This window comes from Chenopodium album, chromosome 15, assembly GCF_948465745.1.
Source record: "Chenopodium album chromosome 15, dcCheAlbu1.1, whole genome shotgun sequence".
In the NCBI taxonomy this organism is placed as follows: Eukaryota; Viridiplantae; Streptophyta; class Magnoliopsida; order Caryophyllales; family Amaranthaceae; genus Chenopodium; species Chenopodium album.
The window spans coordinates 42,693,257-42,716,483 of NC_137848.1; the positions used below are offsets into that span (position 1 = coordinate 42,693,257).

General features: G+C 34.5%; 1 protein-coding gene across 1 annotated transcript; it reads right to left on the reverse strand.

Annotated features, from left to right (window-relative positions):
- Nucleotides 1–1,135: 1,135 nt before the first annotated feature.
- LOC145582270 (mediator of RNA polymerase II transcription subunit 7a-like) lies at nucleotides 1,136–19,261 on the reverse strand. The gene is made up of 6 exons (XM_081639279.1): nucleotides 18,789–19,261; nucleotides 17,970–18,152; nucleotides 17,745–17,814; nucleotides 16,432–16,598; nucleotides 16,264–16,337; nucleotides 1,136–1,764 (listed from the first exon to the last, which is right to left on the reverse strand). Exons 2-6 carry the CDS (start codon nucleotides 18,102–18,104, stop codon nucleotides 1,704–1,706), a joined length of 507 nt encoding a protein of 168 aa, XP_081495405.1. The 5' UTR covers nucleotides 18,105–18,152; nucleotides 18,789–19,261; the 3' UTR covers nucleotides 1,136–1,703.
- Between the last annotated feature and the right edge of the window lie 3,966 nt (nucleotides 19,262–23,227).

Consider the following 23,227-nt stretch of genomic DNA (forward strand, 5'->3'; position numbering starts at 1 on the left):
GCATCGATTCACGTAATATGTCTTCAATTAGTACCAAAATTGATATTATTGTTCAGAAATTAGTACTAATTATTGTTATGAAGAATTAGGGTTCATATGTACTTTGGAATTTTCTGAAATTTGATTGTTTTTCTAAATTATGATTTATAATCCTAAAGTGAGCACATATATATAAGTTCAATATAGAGTTAATTAATGTAAAAAATGCTTAATTTATAAAATTATCTCAATTTGAAAAATTCTTCAAATTTGGGATTAACCCTAAAGAAAGAACAACAAATTATAATTTTTACATATTTAGTGACTTCATTATCTTTATGTGAGCTTGAATTATGTTGAATCGACTACTAATTGGTTTTCCCCAACATAATTTTAATGTCTGTTGAAAGAAAAAAAACAATTGAACATGAGAATCAAGGGAGAAGAAGGTCAATGACGTCATGTACCAGGGACTTGGGCAATTTAGTAGGAAAATTTCATGTTTTTGGAAATAGGTGGTAAAATACAATTAAAAAATAATTTATTGGTGGTTATTACTAAAACAACAACAATAGTAGGTGGTTATTTCCAAAAAAATCCAAATATATATAATACGGTAATACCTATTTACAAGTACAACATCAATTTATGGTTTTAGATGATCAACTTACGCCGCTCTAACGGCGTTAGTTTAGATAAGTTAAAGTAGAATATCGAAATGAACATTAATTACATTGATCAACGTGTAATTTTGACATGCATTTTCCAAATAAATACCAAATTAAGAAATATTTTAAATGATTAAGGGGCATTCATTAGTTAGATCCTTAACCATTAAAACCTCTAATTGTACTAATGTGGTGGTGAAACAATTAGAGAATGAGGTAGCTGGGCAGCGGCAATAGGGAGGACAATAGTGAATTGTGGTGGTGCTAGTGGCAACGGGAAGAGAGGTGGCAGTAATATCGCAAGAGTGAGTGGTGGAGCAAAGGTGAGAGAAGACATGTTGATTGACCCAAACACTCCAATCATATACTTGTACTCTAACAGATCATTTCCTTTATTAGTTTATTTGGGATATTCAATTTGTGAAAAATTGTTCCGACAAAGAAAAATTTACTCATTACTCTATAATAGAATTTGCACATTCATCAAATAAAGTAAAGGAAAACTGAAAAGTATTTTTTTTAAATATATGCAAAAATTCTAAATGGGATCACTTTTTAATCCTTCAAAATTGGGAAACAAGAGAGTGAAAAGAATCGGAAGGAGTACTAATTGATCATTTTACAATCACATAAATTACTTGTAAATGTAATACTACAAAATACTAGTGGTAGTTTTGCTGCTTTGTTTTTTTTTTTTTTTTTTTTTTTTTGACAGCTGCTTTGTTAATTGGTTGGTATCATCAATTCGAGACATATGGAAATATAGTTACCAGTAGTCCAGATACAGTAACATCGTTATATTAGTCCTAATATACAAAGATCATCAGATTGTTTATGTAGCAATGGGATAATCACCATCATGGCCTAAGTAAACTACCACACAGGATCAACTTATCCATCCAGTAACACAGCCATTGATTTGGTCGACGTAGATCCTCCCATGTTTTCTTATGTAGCCATAGTACAGAAGCAAAGTAGAGATCAAGATCATCAGACCGTGCTTATCAGTGTTGAATAATGCACAATCACTTCATTGAAAATTCTTTTATGAAAGAGCTACTGTCCTTCCAAAGTTCCGAGTGCTTCCTTCAGAAGTTTTTGTGCCTCTTCTCGCCTCCTACACAAATTAAGTTACAAAATCAATGATACATATATCGTCAATCATCACTTATAGCCTAGAGTATCAAATTCAACAATGTATATAGTAGTGAAGTATCACTTAAAAACAAATTACTATTACATGTCATTTAATTTGTTACATTCAAGTATCCAACCATGAACCATCATGATAGGTTTTAAGCGCAGACTATTATAGGTTAATATGATTATGATTCAAAAGTGATCATTGAATGTGACAATGATATTACTTTTAGTTTACGAGGAACATAACTGGCAATCAGAAAAGATTGTACTTCATACAAGTCAATTGAAAATGGATTCAAAGGCCCTAATATCATTGCTACTGTATTAAATTTTCTAGCAGTGATATCTTATGGAAAGTTGCTTCCAATTCCTACATAATACGTCTGTAGCATGCAACACAAGATTCAGTTGCCTTTTGACTTCATTGGATGTTAGACAATACTCCGCACTTAGCTTCCTAGGCTCCCAGCAGACACCTGACAATCCCAGGTAAACCAGATACAGAATCATTGAGCTATATCGATCTGAACTCAGATACAGCAATCCCAAACCAAATAGCTAAAATCAGATACATCAATCCCAACTCTAGGACTATACTACTAGCACTATTTGTTTGTTGTCATGTTCACTAAAAAGGCTGAAATCCAGGATGTCAACACAGAATGTGTTTTGTGAAGCTCAAGCAACACTCGCCTTATTTTTTCATGGAATAACTCCCTGCAGACTAAAGGTATATAAAAAAGATGCTAATGGATGAAATTCAACAGAACATCTACTCCCTCGTAATCCAAGAATCCTACGGACATACTAAAAATTCACTGCTAAAACTTGGGTATTTAATGACAATCAATAATGATTAAAGTAATAAATTATCGTTGATTTGCAATCATAACGAGAATTTTAGGCATTTGACGTGAATTATAATATACCTGACCTGTCATTAATATAATCACGAAAAAGAAAGGTATTTAAAGTCGTCCATCTTAATAAACACTATATGGATTTATTTGGCAAGGTATTAAGATTTCATGAGCCCGCTAGCTCATCCTATCCAATTTCCGAATCCCGCTGCAAGCTATCTTAAACACAAAGCCTAATTGACGCTCTACTTCCCTGAAAATCCATGGTACAATTTGAGTTATGAAGTACAGAAACTTTACACCATTGAAGTGTAATTGTGAATATACATTTAAAAATGTTGAGCTTCGTACTTTTGCTGGTTGCAGCTTGAAGATTTTTGTAGTCACTTCAAAAAGAAAAGGGAAGAAGATAATTATCAACATTTCGGTAGGTTTTCGTCCCTATCAATTTAGGATTTCTTGAATTTTTACAATCTGGTTACTCAATTCTTTTCTGCTTGTTGCATTAATTTTTCTGAATTACTCAAAATCGCCTTTTGTTTCTATTTTTTAGGCTGGGTGTAATTTCGTTTAAATATTTTTATTTTTTTTTTTGAATGGAAGTACTCCATTTAATTGTTTTCAATGGAAGTACTCTTTTTTTACCGGCAGGCTGAAATTCTGATGATAATAATTTTACGGAACTATCATATATATGTCATAGCTACAATAAATTTTTTGCGTTAGATTACTTTGTTGGGCATTGGTAAGTAGATAATTTTGCAGCTTTGAATAACACTCAGGCTTAGACAAGGAACAATCAAATCTTGCAGAACTAAGAAACTCCTTAATATCATAAATTCAAAGAGATAGGTAGGCTTATAGTTTTGCAGCTTCAAATATAAGACTCAAACCTATATAATGTATATATAAAGTTGCATTCATAGCCCATGAATCAATTGTGTCACCTAATGCAATACCAATAACAAAGTATTGACATTGTATACTAGCTTAACGAAAACAATACCAATAACAAAGTATTGACATTGTATACTAGCTTAACGAAAACATCACCATGAATCCATGATATCCTTTCATAGACATCTAAAACAATTCACATTAAGCTAGTAGAGATTAAGAATTTTATCAGCCATATGCACATTTCAAACAAAATATTGATGCCTCAAGGGGAGTGAAAAAGGAGGAAGGGAAGGGAAAAGAAAGGGAGGGGGAGATGAGCTCCATTTTCTCTCCAAATCGCAAATGCTTATTAAAGAGAGAGGGAAAACGGATCCCTCCCTCTCCTTTCCCTTCTTTCCCCCAATCATTTATCCAAACAAGAGAGTTTGTCCCCCTCCCTTTCTCTTCTTTTCTTTTCCTTCCATTTCCTATTATCCAAACAAGGTGTATATTAACCAGACCTTTGAATTTACGCTGAAAGTGAACATAGATCATCAAAACTTTATCTAAAACAAATCAACCACAGTTAATATTATCATTTCTTGTTTTTTTAATAAAGTTGTTCAGCTCTGCTTATCAAGAACCAATATATTAACCAAACCTATAAATTCAAGTCAGCAATGACTTCTCCACTGCTGCTGCTTCTTTTTTTTTTTTTTTTTTTTTGGGAATTATTCCTCTAATGGCCGCTTCCATACTCCATTGATGCTTTATTCTGCTACTATCTGGCTACAATTTTTACATTCCTTTACCATTTATTTAATAACATGTTTCCTTTACTTTACTGCCCATCCTTCTTATTGTATATATGAGTGCATAACTATTTTGCTTTCCATTTATAAAGTAATGTTGGATGCTGTTGTTTAATACCTTAGACATCCCTTGATTTAGCAAGTTGATGCTTTGTATAAGATGGATTCTTCTTCTTTTGGAGAGTTCAACTCTCCTTGGTGAAAAGGTTGAACCCCTAATTGTTTTAACATCAACTTTTGGTCCTTCCATCAATTCAAAAAGTAGTATTGTAAATAAAGTTGTCCTAAGAAATTCCTATCTAATGAATCACATAATCCATAATTTATGTTTTAAGAGTCTCATTTTATTTTCCTTTGCCTTTAAACTTATCTCAAGTGAATATGACAATTTTCAGTGGTTAGATACTTTGATGTGTAGTATAAGTCCTGGATCACTGCTTTAGCAATTGTATCGAGTAACTTGGTTGCAGAAAATTGGTTACTTATATGACAGAAATAGTTTAAACAAAGTTTGTAATTCTTTTTATACCCATCATTCTTGATCTATTGTCCGATTTTCCATGCTTAGAATATCGAAGACTAGCTTTGGGAACAAACCTCCTATTGATAAAGTGCTTAATTAAACTCCAACTGAATTGATGGGTTTACCTAACCTATGCCTCTATTTTTACAACTTATTTGCTATTTTAATTTTTTTGCCCATACGGGTGTTCACTTATGGAGATGTGAAAGGTCAAACTACCTAGTTATGAGGTATAGTGGGAATTTTTTTTCTTAATTATATAGGTAAATCTCATATTCCAATCCATTTTAAAGAGTAATTATTTGCGTTAAATGAATATAAAAAGAAATAGTGATAAGTGAATAACTCGATATTTAGCAAAAAAAGAGGAGCTTGAGTATAATATTACATATATTGATAGCCAATAAAAGTATATAAATAGTTAACGTGCTGAATTTTTGTTATCATGAAAGAAATATAATATTCTAATAGCTTAATTTTGTAAGTTTAGTTTTATTATTGAGTTATTGAGCATGATTCATATTCTTTAATAGATGAATTTCTCCTTTTCTAACTAAATGGAAAAATAATTTTTTTGTTGACTTTCTATAATCCCCATTCAAGGAGCTTAAGAAGACATGATAATTTCTTGATTGTTTAGAACTTCTAATGCTAATAAGTTTCACTTTTTTTGTAGCAACTATTAGAATTGAAACTTTTAACGTCTTTAACCTTCATGGCAACTAAAGAAAGAAGAAAGAGCCACAAAAACCTCTTTATCATCAAGACGGATATTATGATATATTCTTCCTCAATGGTTACAATTTGATAAACGAACTGGGTCACGCTAGCCACGAGTGTCCACTATATAAGTCTAAGGAGATTCCACCTCAAAACCATATGGCAACGAGGGGAGTAACCCCTTAGTAAACATGGGCACGGGCCGTGCCCGTGCCGCCGTGGTGCCCGTGTCGTGCCGTGCCGTGCCGGCTCCGCGGCGTGCCGTGCCGTGCCGTGCCTGAAATTGGCACACCCCAGCCCACGGCACGGCACGGCCCACGTGCCTAGCGGGCCGTGTCGTGCCGGGACGCGGGCCAAACCGTGCCTACCTTTATTTATTTATTTTTTTTTAAAAAAAAATAAATGTTAAAAAAAAACGAATTAAAAACAGAAATGCATATAATAAAAAAAAAATACTAGTGCGATAATCCGAAAACACAAAAAATTGAAGAATAACTTATTTTATTATATGACGGTAGCCGGTACGAATGTACGATAATTCAATAATACAAAATTACAAAATAAGTAATGATAATTAAAAATCGTACAATAGTGTATGAATATTGAATAACTTCACTTATTATACGGAATACGAAGTTCGATAATACAAAAAAGAATACAATAGTGTATAATGTAAATATGTAATCATGTAATTATTATTGGTCGTCTTCGTCTTCGCCTTCGTCTTCATCTTCGTCTTCGTCTCCTAGAGGTTCAAGTTCATCCGCCAATTGAGTGGATCGAGAAGTGTGAGAACTAAAAGAAGTCGACGTTCCTTCATCGTCGTCGTTTTGTGCATAAGTACGATCTTGAGAACGAGTTTCGGCATCCAACCAATCCTTGAAGCAAACACACATTTCAAGTGTTTCGGGTTTTAGTTTTGTTCTTCTATCGTCTAGAACTCTTCCCGACGCACTAAAAGCTCTTTCGGAAGCAACGGAGGAGACTTGGATAGCAAAAATATCACGAGCCATTGCCGACAAAATTGGATGTTTCACGGCTTGTGATTTCCACCAATCGAGGATGTCGAGGCCAAACTTCTCTTCATCGTCCATGCCTTTCATGAAGTCGTAACTTAAGTACATTTGCAACTCCGAAACATCGCTTTGTGTTCTCCTAGATGATGATGATTCTGTACCTGAATACTTGGACATCAAGTTAGCAGCTTGTGCAAATAAACCTTTGGCCCGTTTACTTACATTTTTGGATGTTTGAGAAGGGGCAAATCGAGACACGGTTCCATATTTACTTTCATAAACATTATATAAATTAAAAAACTCATCCGTCACCTTATTCTTAAAAGTTTCAACATCATCTTCAAAATTCATGTTACTATAATAAATATCAATTAATAAAAAGGTGCCATCATATTTTTGTCTAGGATCTAAAATAGATGCAAAAATATAAATCATAGGAATATCGGTGTAATATTTACGCCATTTATCCTCCATGGATGGAAGATATCCACGATAAACATGTTGTGATCGGTGTTCCGCAAAAAGTTGTGCAAGTAAACATGCATTGCTAAGAAAAGAATGAGCACAAGGATTATATACAGAAGAAAAACAATGTGTCATACCATATAGTAATTGTAAAAACTGCATATATTTTTCACAATTAGCCCAATCATCTTCAAGTAAAGCATTTTGTGGAAATTTCATATTATAAAAAAGTGTTAAATGAACCTTGTACTCGATTGCCCGACTCAACATTTCATAGGTGGAGTTCCTAGTTGGACAATCCGGTGCTATTTTTATGGTTTTTATCCGTTGTTGCCTGCAAAAACCTTTCCATTCTTGATATCTCATGTTAGAGCTATTAATAGTGCAAATAGCATTCCTTATTTTGTGATAAAATGGACCAATTGCTTGTGTTCCATCCTTCACACACAAGTTAAGAACATGACAAATGCATCTAACATGAAGTGCATCTCCATCTAATATAACATCGTTCAATTGGGATTTGACCAAATTCGCACTATATGTCATAGAAGTTGCATTATCGAAAGTCATAGACATGATTTTATCCCTAAGACTATATGCATCAATGGCTTCCATTAAATGATGTGAAATGTTAAGACCGGTATGAGGGTATTCAAGCATTTTGAAATGAATGATGCGTTTTTGTAACATCCACTCATTATCTAACCAATGACAAGTAACACATAAATAGTGAAGTCCGTACCCACCATCCCATGCATCGGCGGTTAAAGAAACTCTACTAGGAAGATTAGCTAATTCATTTACTAATTTCAATTTGTACTCTAGATAAGTCTTCATGGCAGCAGATCGAACGGTTTTTCGGGAGATTTTTTTGTGTTTTGGTTGTAGTGCTCGGTTAATATAGTTGTTGAAGGCATCATTTTCGGCGAAAAGAAAAGGTTGTTCTGCATGTACAATCATTCTCCCAAGTTCATCCCTATCTCTCTCGTAATTGTAAATGAAACCTTGTGGATGGAATTGAGAAATTTTAGGTTGGGTTGGATCACTAGATGGTCCACCACATTTTTTTGTATGTCTAGTAAGGTGTCCCGTCCCTCCCTTGGTATCGGCCGAGAAAATTTTACCACAAGTCCGACACTTGCATTTTTTTCCATCTTTACTTAATTGATAATGTGCCCAACATTCACTCTTTCTTTTGGTTTGAGCAAAATCCTCTTCGGTACACCACTCTAATATGTTAGGATTTTGGGTGGATGGTTCACTCGACCCGGAGGCTTGTGTTTGGCTACCTTGGGAAGGAGGAGGAGGAGGAGGAAAAGGAAATTCATATTGTTGAAATTGAGTTTGTTGAAATTGGGTCCAAGGAGCCATATCATCCATTTGTTCTTGCCCTCCCGTGTTTTGGGGATGAAAGAAAGGGGTGGAAGTGTTTGGAAAGGGCATGTTAGAAAAGGGAAAGGGCCTGTTAGGGGGGGGCATAGACATTGAAGTGTTTGGGTTTGGTGATTCCCTACGTTTTGACTTGGCTTTTCTAGAGGAGGAGGAAACGTTCTGGTTTGATGCCATGATTAATTAATAATAATAACACAACTAACAATAACAAAGTAACAATTAACAACAATGAGATCAATGAGAATTAATTAGTAAGTAGTTTTTATATAAATTAAATTTTCAAAAATAATTATAATAATAGTAGATTACTTGGATCAATGAGATCCCAGGTAGGAGAGGTTAGGATCGACGTTGTCCAGAGCCCAAATCCCGCCTTAGACAGATTTCAACAATCCAAATAACCCACAATTAAAATAGAAAGTAGTTTTTATATAATACCTATAAATACCCTATAAATACCTCATATTTTCCTCCAAAATTTTCACAATTCATCAACTCATCTCTTCTCTCTTATTCTCTAATTTTCTTACTCCCAAATTCTCAATTCTCAAATTCCTACAAATCATACAATCTTCCTCTCTTTTGTGAAAAGAAAAAAAAAAATTCCTACTCTCTTATAAATTTTACATTTTTACTATTATTACTTTTATTAGTCTACTACCAAAAAAAAAAAAAAAAAATTGTTATATTTACATTCGGGAAATTAAAAATTCGGGAAATTATAAGTTCGAGAAATTATAAATTTGGGAAAGCATTAAAGCGTCTTTGTAAGATCTAACTCAACTTTATTTTAATTTGTTATTGTTATTGTTATTGTTATTATTATTGTTATTATTATTATTATTATTATTGTATTCTTGGAACTACTTAATTATATAAAAACTACTTTCTATTTTAATTGTGGGTTATTTGGATTGTTGAAATCTGTCTAAGACGGGATTTGGGCTCTGGACAACGTCGATCCTAACCTCTCCTACCTGGGATCTCATTGATCCAAGTAATCTACTATTATTATAATTATTTTTGAAAATTTAATTTATATAAAAACTATTTACTAATTAATTCTCATTGATCTCATTGTTGTTAATTGTTACTTTGTTATTGTTAGTTGTGTTATTATTATTAATTAATCATGGCATCAAACCAGAACGTTTCCTCCTCCTCTAGAAAAGTCAAGTCAAAACGTAGGGAATCACCAAACCCAAACACTTCAATGTCTATGCCCCCCCCTAACATGCCCTTTCCCTTTTCTAACATGCCCTTTCCAAACACTTCCACCCCTTTCTTTCATCCCCAAAACACGGGAGGGCAAGAACAAATGGATGATATGGCTCCTTGGACCCAATTTCAACAAACTCAATTTCAACAATATGAATTTCCTTTTCCTCCTCCTCCTCCTCCTTCCCAAGGTAGCCAAACACAAGCCTCCGGGTCGAGTGAACCATCCACCCAAAATCCTAACATATTAGAGTGGTGTACCGAAGAGGATTTTGCTCAAACCAAAAGAAAGAGTGAATGTTGGGCACATTATCAATTAAGTAAAGATGGAAAAAAATGCAAGTGTCGGACTTGTGGTAAAATTTTCTCGGCCGATACCAAGGGAGGGACGGGACACCTTACTAGACATACAAAAAAATGTGGTGGACCATCTAGTGATCCAACCCAACCTAAAATTTCTCAATTCCATCCACAAGGTTTCATTTACAATTACGAGAGAGATAGGGATGAACTTGGGAGAATGATTGTACATGCAGAACAACCTTTTCTTTTCGCCGAAAATGATGCCTTCAACAACTATATTAACCGAGCACTACAATCAAAACACAAAAAAATCTCCCGAAAAACCGTTTGATCTGCTGCCATGAAGACTTATCTAGAGTACAAATTGAAATTAGTAAATGAATTAGCTAATCTTCCTAGTAGAGTTTCTTTAACCGCCGATGCATGGGATGGTGGGTACGGACTTCACTATTTATGTGTTACTTGTCATTGGTTAGATAATGAGTGGATGTTACAAAAACGCATCATTCATTTCAAAATGCTTGAATACCCTCATACCGGTCTTAACATTTCACATCATTTAATGGAAGTCATTGATGCATATAGTCTTAGGGATAAAATCATGTCTATGACTTTCGATAATGCAACTTCTATGACATATAGTGCGAATTTGGTCAAATCCCAATTGAACGATGTTATATTAGATGGAGATGCACTTCATGTTAGATGCATTTGTCATGTTCTTAACTTGTGTGTGAAGGATGGAACACAAGCAATTGGTCCATTTTATCACAAAATAAGGAATGCTATTTGCACTATTAATAGCTCTAACATGAGATATCAAGAATGGAAAGGTTTTTGCAGGCAACAACGGATAAAAACCATAAAAATAGCACCGGATTGTCCAACTAGGAACTCCACCTATGAAATGTTGAGTCGGGCAATCGAGTACAAGGTTCATTTAACACTTTTTTATAATATGAAATTTCCACAAAATGCTTTACTTGAAGATGATTGGGCTAATTGTGAAAAATATATGCAGTTTTTACAATTACTATATGGTATGACACATTGTTTTTCTTCTGTATATAATCCTTGTGCTCATTCTTTTCTTAGCAATGCATGTTTACTTGCACAACTTTTTGCGGAACACCGATCACAACATGTTTATCGTGGATATCTTCCATCCATGGAGGATAAATGGCGTAAATATTACACCGATATTCCTATGATTTATATTTTTGCATCTATTTTAGATCCTAGACAAAAATATGATGGCACCTTTTTATTAATTGATATTTATTATAGTAACATGAATTTTGAAGATGATGTTGAAACTTTTAAGAATAAGGTGACGGATGAGTTTTTTAATTTATATAATGTTTATGAAAGTAAATATGGAACCGTGTCTCGATTTGCCCCTTCTCAAACATCCAAAAATGTAAGTAAACGGGCCAAAGGTTTATTTGCACAAGCTGCTAACTTGATGTCCAAGTATTCAGGTACAGAATCATCATCATCTAGGAGAACACAAAGCGATGTTTCGGAGTTGCAAATGTACTTAAGTTACGACTTCATGAAAGGCATGGACGATGAAGAGAAGTTTGGCCTCGACATCCTTGATTGGTGGAAATCACAAGCCGTGAAACATCCAATTTTGTCGGCAATGGCTCGTGATATTTTTGCTATCCAAGTCTCCTCCGTTGCTTCCGAAAGAGCTTTTAGTGCGTCGGGAAGAGTTCTAGACGATAGAAGAACAAAACTAAAACCCGAAACACTTGAAATGTGTGTTTGCTTCAAGGATTGGTTGGATGCCGAAACTCGTTCTCAAGATCGTACTTATGCACAAAACGACGACGATGAAGGAACGTCGACTTCTTTTAGTTCTCACACTTCTCGATCCACTCAATTGGCGGATAAACTTGAACCTCTAGGAGACGAAGACGAAGATGAAGACGAAGGCGAAGACGAAGACGACCAATAATAATTACATGATTACATATTTACATTATACACTATTGTATTCTTTTTTGTATTATCGAACTTCGTATTCCGTATAATAAGTGAAGTTATTCAATATTCATACACTATTGTACGATTTTTAATTATCATTACTTATTTTGTAATTTTGTATTATTGAATTATCGTACATTCGTACCGGCTACCGTCATATAATAAAATAAGTTATTCTTCAATTTTTTGTGTTTTCGGATCATCGCACTAGTATTTTTTTTTTATTATATGCATTTCTGTTTTTAATTCGTTTTTTTTTAACATTTATTTTTTTTAAAAAAAAAATAAATAAATAAAGGTAGGCACGGTTTGGCCCGCGGCCCGGCACGGCCCGTGCCCATGTTTAGTTGGAAAACGGCCATAAACGGCTACTTTCCAACGGCCATAAGGCACGGGCCGTGCCTGGCTTCGTGCCGCGCCGTGCCTGGCCGTGCCACGTGCCGTGCCGGCGGGTCGTGCCAGCGTGCCGGCCCACGTGCCGGCCACCGTGCCACCCGCCGTGCCAAGGGCCGTGCCCGTGCCACACCCAGGATTTTTGTTCACGGCACGGCCCACGGCCCACAGGTGGGCCGCCGTGCCGTGCCGCCACCCGTGCCCGTGCCGCCCGCGTGCCGGCACGGCCCGTGCCCACCTTTACCCCTTAGGGCCTATACTAAGATAAACTGAACTGATTGGAGCTGAATTGAACTGATTAGAGCTGAAATGAATTGTTTATGACAGAAGGAAATTAGGAATTGATTGGAGCGGGCTGAGGTGAACTGAAATTAAGCTGAAAAGAACAGACCCTTAGCCTTATAAAGTGGATACAACTATCACTTTTCTTCAATGTGCGATACACATCCCAACACTTTCCTTTACTTTTATACTCTTTTTAATGTGGTTCAACACTTCCATTCATATGTGGGTTTGTTCATGGGCTTAACACTCCCCCTCAAATGTGAGTTATCCATAATACAGAAGAACACTCAACTGAACTCGGGCTCTGATACCAATTTTGTTGGAACAAATAATGCAAAAGCAAGGAAAACGTTGGAAATAAAAATACCTATGTTGCAAAGAGTTTGGGTGTCGTATCAAAGTAGGGATCGGAGGATCCGATCCATCAATTCCAAAAATAGCAGATACGAGAATACGGTCAATAGAGCATCTTTGAGTAGCTTTTTGGATACGACTAGTATATAAAGAGTTTGGAAATTTTTTGTATACTTGGTAAAAAAATTCTAATATTAAAAACAAATTGACATTGAAAAAAATCAAAGTCAAACCATCTAATTTTTTAATATTAACCTCTCCAATTCTTTGTGCTAGTAATTAAAAAAAGGAAAAGGAGGTGTGATGCCATGTGAAACAAAAAATACGAGGGAAAAAGGGTGTTGAATAGCTAATAGGGTCAGATTGACTTCAAATAAAAGTGACTTCTACCTGTCACACACCATACCCAACTTTGGTATCTCATTTATAAAAAATAAAGTACTTTGTAAGACTTTTCAGCCCGCCCATCCATCTTATCCAGAGAGACTTTTATGGAGCAATCAAAAGTCATCGCCGAAAAAGCTTAAAATTTTGGTTTTTTTTTTTCTTCGGATCTTTGTTAGTAGCGTTTAATGTAGTCGAATATTTGTTCATAACAATCAAAGTGGTTTAAAAAAAAGGGCTTAAATATTATTTGTTTCTTCTTCTATACACACCTGTTAAGGATCCCCACACTCACTCCTGGACACTTCTATAGTATGCGAGTCAACGCCTCAACACAAGCGTGTCTAGCATCGTGTCGAGTCGACACGCGATACTCTTGGTGGAGGAGAATGTCGGGTAACGCAGAAAAATATTGCATTCATTCATTCAACAAATGGAAAGTTAGACTACATAAATAGCCTTTACAAGTGAAGTGTGAAACTCATTAGCTAAAATAAAGAAATTAACACAATCAAAATACTTGCTTAATAAGACAACTAACACCACTAACAATTACATCCTCCTTTTCTAATTATTTACCCATAGCATTTGACACAATATTTAAGGAGAGGAGAGAAATTATATTTTGATGCACATGGTTCACCTTATTACCCTCGAAAGTTGTTCCCATATATGTGTTACCCCGACACTCCTCCACCCATATAGTATCGCGTGTCGACTCGACACGACACGCGACACGCGTAGGTTTAAGCATCGACTCGCGTAACACAAGATTGCCCTAAAGCAAGTGGCGGAATCCTTAGCACATGGCTTTCAATTGCTCCATAAAAGTTGACCTAGATATAAGGTTGAAATCCTTGAAGATGGGCTAAAAATTCTTACTTTACTCTTTCCATAAAATGGGGGTATAGTAGGGTATGGAGTATGACAGCTCAAAGTCACTTTTATTATTATTTGAAGTCAATCTGGCCTCACTAGCAACTATTCAACACCCTTTTACCCAACACCCTTATACCCTCTTATTTTTTTACTTCTACATGACACCACACCCTTTATCCCTTCCTAGCACAAAGAATTGGAGGAAGGTTAATACTCCCTTTGTCCCTTAATTTTTTGTCCCATTTAATTTTTTACTATCTCCAAAACGTATCTTCAAACGTATATATCTCCATTTCTATAAAAGTAAAAATTATAAAAACTTAATATTAATAAAATATATAATGAGACGGTTCCAACAAAATACCACATGAATATATTATCACTTAAAGATTAGTGAGAATTCATGGTCAAAGTTTTAAAATTTTGACTCAAATATATGCAATAAAATAAAAAATAAGGGACGGAGGGAGTACGTAGTAGTATAAAAGAGTTAAAGTAGTTTATGTTACAACAATTGGATGGTTTGACTTTGTTTTTTTACACGTAAATTTTTTTCCAGAAGTAACTAAAAAATTTCCCGACACTGTATATGCTAGCCGTGTCCAAAAAATTAGTCAAACCGCTCTTTTACCGTATCCCCAATTCCCCATATCAATTGTTTTTGGAATCGAAGGATCCGATCCCCTACTTTGATATGACACCCAAACTCAAGTGCAACATAGCTCCACATGCATTTTATTAGGGTATTTTAAAGAATTTGTCTACCAAAAGCTTGCCAAATATAGTATGGGTCAAGTAATATGATATTTCCATTTTAGAAAAATTCTATAGGGCATATAGGATCATATTAGGAAAATGGGAGTATTAGAGATGTATATGTAGAAAGCCTTTAAGGATAGAATTAAAAATGAAGATATAAGGAGGAAATTTGGAGTTTCCAAAATCGAAAATATATATAAGGAGAACCAATTGCATTGGTTTAGGCATAATAGTCGAAGATCGGAAGAAGCACCGATAAGGAAAGTATAGGGTTGTGATAAGGGGGTCCGAGAAGAAGCGAAGACCAAAGATGACAAGGATGGAAGGAGTTGAGAGCATGAAGAAGTTAGTATTGTAGGAACATATGACATTCGACATAAGGGAATAAAAAGAGAGGATCATGTAGTTGACCTCATCTTTGGGATTAAGGCTCTAGTCGTTATTGTTATAAGTCTTTAGAATATCATTAATTACAAACGACGAAAGGAATGATTGTCATTAAAAACCAATAACGACAAAACTATTACAAAACGGCAAAATACTTTTGGTCTTTAAAAGTTTAAACGAGGATTTTTTGGCTTTTAACGAAGAAATATCTCGTCATAAAAGACCCTTATTCTAGTAGTGACACCACGACCAAATTTTAAGACAAATGACGAGATGTTTGCAAATATTCTATTGTTTGTTGATAGGTAGCAACCTATTTGGTATGAGGATGGCATTTATGCATGCACATGGGGTGCACAACTAGTACTCTACAAAAGTCTTCCCAAAAGGTTAGCCTCACATTGACTTTTTGTTAGAAGCTTCGTAGTACTTTAATGGTCTTAAAATCAATTGGCCTTTCTTTGGATATTTGGATGGTGTGAGGTGTGAGATTTGATTGATTTAGCTAATGTGTAACCTTCATGCATTTGGTACCCTAGTTACCCACACAAAATGGAAAGATTGACCAATTAAAAAGTATATTATCATCTTAAAAATTCCAGATGCAAAATGAAAATATGTGCTCATTACCCTCACAGAACACGAACTATGGCTTCATAGAAAGTATAACATCATCATCAAGCTCTAGATGCAAATTGAAAAATCATACACAAGACCTACTCTAATTCTTCACTCTTAATATTGTATTTTTTTCTATAGAGAATTTAGTAGAAATATGGTGAAGGGATCTACAAACTTCTATTTCAGCCTCTGGGTAAAATAAATCAGAGGATGGCATTTTAAGAAACACACCTTTTGATATCCTCAACAGCTTGTTTTCTTCGTTGTATTTGAAGCTCTAGAATGTGGATCAGTGTTGCTCTAGCCTAAGAATAATAAAGTAAATGCATAAATATACATAGCACAGGAAGACTAAAAAGACGTAGTAAGATAAAGAAAACTCAACGGTTAGAATAGTACCTGGTGAGGACGTAGTGAATTGAGCAGATGATGTAGATTCTTGAACATAAGCGATATCTCTTCCACTCTTCTAGCATACTGTGATGGTCTTTCAACAAGAATGTCAGCTAGCTCCAACAAATGCAGCTGCAACTCCCTATTGAGCGTCTTCAATTCTTTCTTGAAGTCTATACTATATCATTAGGCACACTAATATTACAAACAAAGTAGAGGAAAAATAAGACAAGCTATTCAGGTATATATCGAATGAGAATTATACGGCAGAAGCACAATCTCATGTGACAGTTCATGACTATAGTACAACATGTTAAAATGTGAAGGCCTTCCTTATTTTACTCACTCTCACCAAAATATATATAGTTAAGTTTGTTGTCATATGAATTGGCAATGTAAATTAATAGTTATGCATGTAAAATCAAGTTGGCATATATCAAATATAACTATGCCAATGTAACTAATCTTTCTATATAAATCATTGTAAACTCAAAAAAAAATATATAATATTATCAATAATATCTTTTATAAACCCATTATACATATTTATTTTTATATATATTATGCACAATTAGCACTATATCCTAACACAACATGACACGATTCACTCTTTCCTGATCTGCCACTGTCTAGAATTATGCCACATAGGAAGAAGGAAGACTTTCAAGCAGCATAAAAACTATCTTTCTGGCACAGACAGAAACGTATAAAGATTACAGTATGAAAAGAATAGTGCATGCTCTAATTTCCAACATGTAGGATTAATAACTACAAAAACAGATGACAATTGATTGCCACAAGGAACATATGTTTTTTTCCCTCCCAAAGTCCAACCCTTCCAATGGAGCAAAAAAAATAGGGATGGTGGGAGTAATCACTAACCCCCAACAAATTACAAATACATACAACACCAGTTTGCTTTCTAAATAGAACCCTGAAAGTATTTATATTACTTCAATTTAAAAATGTTGTGCATCATCTCTACGACAACTAAACCCTTTCGAAAAACACTGATCAAACCTAAATATTAATAACAAGACTACAAGAGATAACCAGCACATATAGCGTGTCGTTTCTCTTTTCCTAATGAACAAAATTCACACCAAAATATCAGCATAAACCCATCCAGCAGCCAGGGAATTAAGTATCTCCTAATTCAGGATTCCACAATTTTCATCAGCATTACTAATCCCTCGATCAATTTCCCACATTTTGTCCTAAAAATCAAACAATTTTCGAGAAAATGTACAAAACCAAAATCAAACAATTATGTGGAATACACCCAAAAATTCGACAAACTTAACAGAACAAAAGAATACCTATATTAGGCCCTTTAGGGTACATTTGTCGAACACCTTGATCTTCCAAACTCGGGAGCACATCATCAGTCTACAATTAATTTCAAATTATACAACAATTCAATCAATCAATCAAAATATTAATTAAACTCAAAGTTTAATTAATGAGCAACTACACAAATAAATTCACAAAATAAGCAAAAAATCACGCAAAATCAGAAATTATCGAAGAGAGAGAAAACTGACGGTGTAAGTGGCGCCATAGCAGGTATAGGTGCCTTCAATAGGAGGAGGTGGTTCAGGGGCAGATTTAGGGTTTTGTGTGTAATCTTTGTAAAGCTTATAGAATGGTGGTGGTGGAGGATATGTTGCTGTCGCCATTTGCAACTACAAGTGGCAGATCTAGGATTTCCGAGCTTGTGAGTCACCCTGAATTATTGATGAACCGTAAAAGTACCAAAAAAATTTCGAATCCAAAAATATTAACAAAAAAACATATATGACAACCAACTTGATTTCAATCAAACAAATAAGACATAAAAATCCATAATACAACCAAATAGTACTTGATTTCAATCAAACTAGCGATATTATGCATTTTATTTGGAGTACGTTTCCGCATCATTCTGAAAATCATTCAATAAATAACAAAAAATTCAGCAATTGAAATATACAATCAAATATACAGAATTTCAGTTCATTTGAATACAAATAATACAATCAAATATCAATCAAATCTGAAACAAATCAAACTATCAAAGTATGAAACAATAAGGTCAATAACCAACTAATCAAGACTACAAAGTACCAATTTTACCAAATAAAGTTTAATTCAATTCAACATTTCAACAATGAACACCACAATGAACATATTGAACAAGTGATGAAGTGAACAACCTGTCAAAGACTGAAATTACAATTAATTAAGTAATTAACACAATAATGAAGAACAAATCAACAATTCAGTTCAATTTATCAATCAAAAGACTGAAATTATACATAATTAAAATTAAAAGTAAATAACAAATTAGATAGTTCATAATTTAAATTTTAATACAATAATACCTTGCTCAGTTGCTCTTGCTCTGCCTCAAAGTTCAATCGGTGGACGGTGGTCACTCATTCACCCCGGTCGGTGGAGGAAGGCGGTGTGGCGGCGAGGCAGGCTTGCAGAGTTGCAGACAGGAAGGAGAGTGAGGACTGAGGAGACTACAGTCAGTCGCAGATCTACAAAACGGTGGGCTGGTGGTCGCCGTAGATCCAAGGCCTGGTGGCTGGCGCGTACTGGTACGGTGGGCTGGTGGTGGCTCGTCCGGCGTCGGCGATCGGAATGATGTCAGAGAGGGAGTTAGGGTTGTGCCGTTTGAGTCGAGACTTTGAGTTTCGTTTGGTTACCCTATTCGCTTCAGTGCTTCACGCGTTTTGGTTTTTTTTTTTTATTTATTTTCCCTGCTGAGTCACGTGACCCAGAAGGCACACATGTACAGCCGCCAATTGCAAGGCGGCGATGATGGCGGCTGCCGCTTTGGGCGGAGGTATGAGAGAGAATGGTGATTTAAAAAAAAAAAATTAAAACGGGAAATTCAAGTAAATTACTCTATGAGTGGCAATTTCGTAAATAAAAAACAACTTTTATCAATTGTGAATTTCGGATCTGTTGTGATTTACTAAACTAAACTGAATTGATTGGAAATGAATTGAAGTGAACTGAATAGATAATGAAATTATTTATGAGAGAAAGAAATTAGGAGCTGAACTGAACTAAACTGAACTGAAATTAAGCTGAAGAGAATAGGTCCTTCAGCTAATGGACCAAGTTGGTAAACAAAACGAACTCATAATGACAATTTGGTAAAAAAAGATAACTCGCGACAATTTTGTTAAAATATCAATTCCAAGTGACAATTTTGTAAAAAAAATCTTTTTTTTTTGTGTGTGTGTGTGTGTGTGTGTTCCACCCGCTTCACCTTTTATGCTAATCCGGATTCTAGGCTCAATTCTAGGTGGTTAGATTCAACGACAAAATCTAATGACATTTAGGCCGTATTCGGCAAATATAGCAGTGAAGGTAGTTGTTGTGAAAATAGATAATTTAGGTATGAATGTTTGGTAAAATAGCAGTTGACTAGCAGTTACACATAAAAATTAAAAAAATTACTTCCTCCGTTTTTTTTATACTTGCAACAGTTTGACTTTTACAATATTCATGTACTCTACTTTGACTAGCTTAAATGTTTTATAGGTAAGAAAAAATATAGTCATGTGGGATCTTGTTAGATTCGTCTCGGTTTATACTGTTTTAATATCTAACATTTATAATTTTTACATATTGCTAATTAAAGATATAAACGATTGAAATAATGCATCGATAAGCGTGAACAGAGAAGTGTTGCAAGTATAAGAGCACCCACAATGGGTGACTCAAGACCCTCCCCACAACACTCTCTCTCCTATTTTGAGCTAGCTTACTATTGTGAAAGGTGACTCATAGGGTGAGGCTCCTCCCTCTTCCAATTAACTGACAACCTCGGCACACGAGCCCAGTGACAAGCAAGGAGAAGACAAGTGGCAATTTTTTATATTTTCATTTTATTTTTTTTGTCCAAAATTAACATAAAACAATTTTTTCAATTGTAATGAACTAGCTCACCATTGTGAAAAAAGTAAATGAGTGACTCAAGTTAGTAGCTAAAGTTAGTGGAATATGATGTGGAAGAATTAAAATTGGAGAGAAAAATTGTGAGCTACTCCACCAATGTGGATAGGGATGTCAGCGTGGCGGGTCAAGTAGGAGACTCGCCCCAATGAGGCAGGGATGGGTCTTGATTTGGCGGGTGGTGGGGTGGGGTGGGGATGGGGATAAAAACCATACCCACCATGGGTGATGGGCGCGGGGGTGGATTTTAAGTTGTACCCGCCCCATCCCACCTGCCCCACTTCGTACCCGCCCTATTTCCACCTAATATCCACATTTATATATCTTTAAAAACAAAATTATATACTTTTATACTATTTTATAAAATAATTACATGAAATAAAATATTAATTATAATACTTTGTATTACACTTATATTATAAACAAAAAAGTGTGTAATATTAAGATCGATTTTTTTTTATTGTAATACGTATTAATTATGTTGGATTGTGTATTTGAAAGGCGAATATTAGACGTGTTTTGGGTGGGGATTAGGCGGGTTTTTAGTGGGGATTAGGTGGGGGTGGATATCTAAGTGGGGGACGGGACGGGGATGGTTTTGGAGTTGTACCCGCCGGGGCGGGGATAGAGATGAATTCTGGACCCGCCGCGGGGATGGAGATGAAAATGTTAGGTGGGGATGAGGATGGGAAGGCCAACATCCGCCCCACCCCGCCCCATTGACATCCCTAAATATGGATGCTCTAAAAAAACAGAGGAAGTATAGGTTAACTTTTAATAGCAACTTTTGATAAAAGCTACCTTTACTATTAAAAAGTACCCCCACCACTACATTGTCAAACACTCAAATTTTTTTGTTACGTTGTGGTTTGACTCTAAAAGCTACTCAAAAGGTATTGCCGAACATGCCCTTAGACCAAATAATAATGTAAAGTGACAACAGAGAGAAGTTTGAGTGTTTGGGCAATGCCTCGAATTTTGCAATGAATGAACATATTAGCTGCGTTTTATTTATGGAACCTCTACAGCATCAAACTAACATAACGTTTTTGTGGAATCTATTACATTTTTTTTTGCTAGTCTAAAGACGTTATCGACGATATGACTTTTACTTAAAATGAAAAAGCTAACACCAATAGATTGTTTTATTTATAGTTACTCAATGGTTGTACTAGTGTTTGCGGTTTTATAAAAAAAAAAACCTCTATAATTAGTAGCGACTTTAAATGTTGATCAACAAGTACAAAATATAAACTTATGACTTGAATAGAAGACAAATTAATATGTTAAATCATTATTGATTCTATTTAGAAAACCGCTAATGGTATCATTGGTTTGTTCTTTGAGATCAACGCACATAATAGAGAAAACATTTTCATTTTAATCCCTGATGTGTACACCCGGGTGTAACATGCGATACACATGTTACACCCGATTAAAAACGACATACCCAATAAAATAAAATGTATGGATTGAACAAACTTAAAAAAAGGAGGGGAAGAACATACTTCGTACTACATTTTGAAAAAGAACATTTCCAACCAAAGAATATAAAAGCTTTACGAAAAGGACATGATATACTCTAATCTTGATTTCATTTAATTGGAAAAACTACCCATGTCCCGCAATAATTGATGAAGTCTTTTCAAAAAATATTATTTTCCAAAAAATATTTTCTCTCCCTCCATTTCAGTTTCACATTTTTTTTTTGTTTGACACAAAAGTTTCACATATTATGGTAAGGGGCGCTGCCAAGTGGTGGTGGATTTGCGTGGGAGGGGCTTTTTATTAGTTTTTATTATTATTTTTTAAGCAATCACGTGGTGACACGTGTCAAACAAAAAAAAAAATTACATATCTCTTTAACAAATTACTAGTCAATTGGGACCAGTAAAAGTGGATAACCCCCCAAATTCAGATTATTTAAAAATAATTTATAGTTGGCATTATTTTAAGCGAATGGACAAAAGTTGGGATTATTTTTACCATTTTTTTCTAGTAAGAAAAAATACATAAAGGATAAAACAAAAGAACATGAATACTCATACGAACCAAATTCAAAAAGTATAAGGGATAATATAATTTTAAAAAAATGCCCAAAAGAATATGAATATTGAAGAACATATAATGCAATTGAAAAGAACATTATTCGTATTATTGAAAAAACTTAATGATTTTTTATTTATGTTTTTTACATACCTTACAAAACTTCTTTTTTTTTTTTTTTTTTTTTTTTTTTTGTGTAATGTAACGAACATATAAGTTAGACCTATAGAACATAATGGTCATACTCAAAGATTATATTCCATTCGATTAAAAAAACGAAATTTTGCATAAATTCGCCTTTTAAATCTTGTTTTTTTGCATATAACCACCTTTTAAAAAAATGTTGCAAAAGACCACCAATTTTAAAAAAATTGTTGCAATAATAAATATACAGATCCAATAAATATCAAAATTGCAAAGAAACAATGACATTCACGATAATCATGCAAAATAATGTAATTATTATAACATATATAATGATCTAATAATAAAAACATATAGTTAATCAAATTAAAAAGGTTAACTGAATCATTAAATATCACTTTCATCTTTATTTACAAAATCATCAAACTTAGATTGACATAAATTGCTCTGTAAATCTCTTTCTTTAAATATGTCTCTCTCTAATATAAAAAGCGTGCTTAAGTTACCAATATGAGTAACAAAATGTATTACTAAAATGACATTGTTGTAATTCTTTAGTCTTTTTTATCCTTTTAACTCCTCCATATCTCAACAACAATGACAAATACGACCCAGTAGTGCATCAAACAGCAAACCCAACACCATCAACCCCAACACA